At 65.7% G+C, this 542-nt stretch overlaps 1 protein-coding gene across 1 annotated transcript; it reads right to left on the bottom strand.

The window, feature by feature from the left end:
* On the bottom strand, positions 1-434 carry LAGE3 (L antigen family member 3). Its single transcript, XM_007957184.1, has 2 exons — positions 274-434; positions 1-109 (listed from the first exon to the last, which is right to left on the bottom strand). The coding sequence occupies exons 1-2, from the start codon at positions 432-434 to the stop codon at positions 1-3; spliced, it is 270 nt and encodes an 89-aa protein (XP_007955375.1).
* Between the last annotated feature and the right edge of the window lie 108 nt (positions 435-542).

The following is a 542-nucleotide window of genomic DNA, read 5'->3' as shown; positions in this document are numbered from 1 at the left end:
CTAAACAGGGGGCCCAAAGCGCTGAATGGTCCGCAACACCAGGGCCAGCTGGTCCAGGAAGCTCAGGACGGAAATCCTCAGGATCCGAGGGTCTTCAGCAGTCCACCGGCTAAGACCCAGGCAAGAGAACACCACCGTCGAAACGTGACGACTCACGACACGGCAGTCACGACAACTAACCCTGCCGGGGTCTCCACGAGAGCGCCACCCCTCAGGTGGCTACAGGAGCAGGGCATCTGCCACCCCGCCCACCCGGCCCATTCTAGAACTTACACGGCCAGGTAGCTGCCATTCACCACGAGCTCCCTACGAAGCACCCCGCGGTGCGGTTCAGCATCGGGGGCCAGGGACCCGCGGGCGATGTCGGCGTCCTGAGGCGATCGGAAAGGCACGCTGAGGGTGCTGGCGGGGATACGGTTAAGGCACCACCTCATACTGGCTTTGTGCACCGCCCGGGCCAGTGCCCCCCAAGCCGCCCTCCCAACTCCTGACAACCCGGCCCAGTCCCGCACGCTGCGCAGCCCTCCCTGGTTCCCCTCCCG

This window comes from Orycteropus afer, unplaced genomic scaffold, assembly GCF_000298275.1.
Source record: "Orycteropus afer afer isolate SDZICR_OR568_19922 unplaced genomic scaffold, OryAfe1.0 scaffold00713, whole genome shotgun sequence".
Taxonomy (NCBI): Eukaryota; Metazoa; Chordata; class Mammalia; order Tubulidentata; family Orycteropodidae; genus Orycteropus; species Orycteropus afer.
This window is presented reverse-complemented; position numbering and strand designations above follow the sequence as displayed.

Excerpts from the sequence above, each read along its gene's own strand:
- LAGE3 (XM_007957184.1), bottom strand. The coding sequence starts at position 434 with ATGAGGTGGTGCCTTAACCGTATCCCCGCCAGCACCCTCAGCGTGCCT. Across the intron at positions 110-273 it reads AATGGCAGCTACCTGGCCGT|CCGGTGGACTGCTGAAGACC; the intron begins GTAAGTTCTAGA and ends CCTGGGTCTTAG.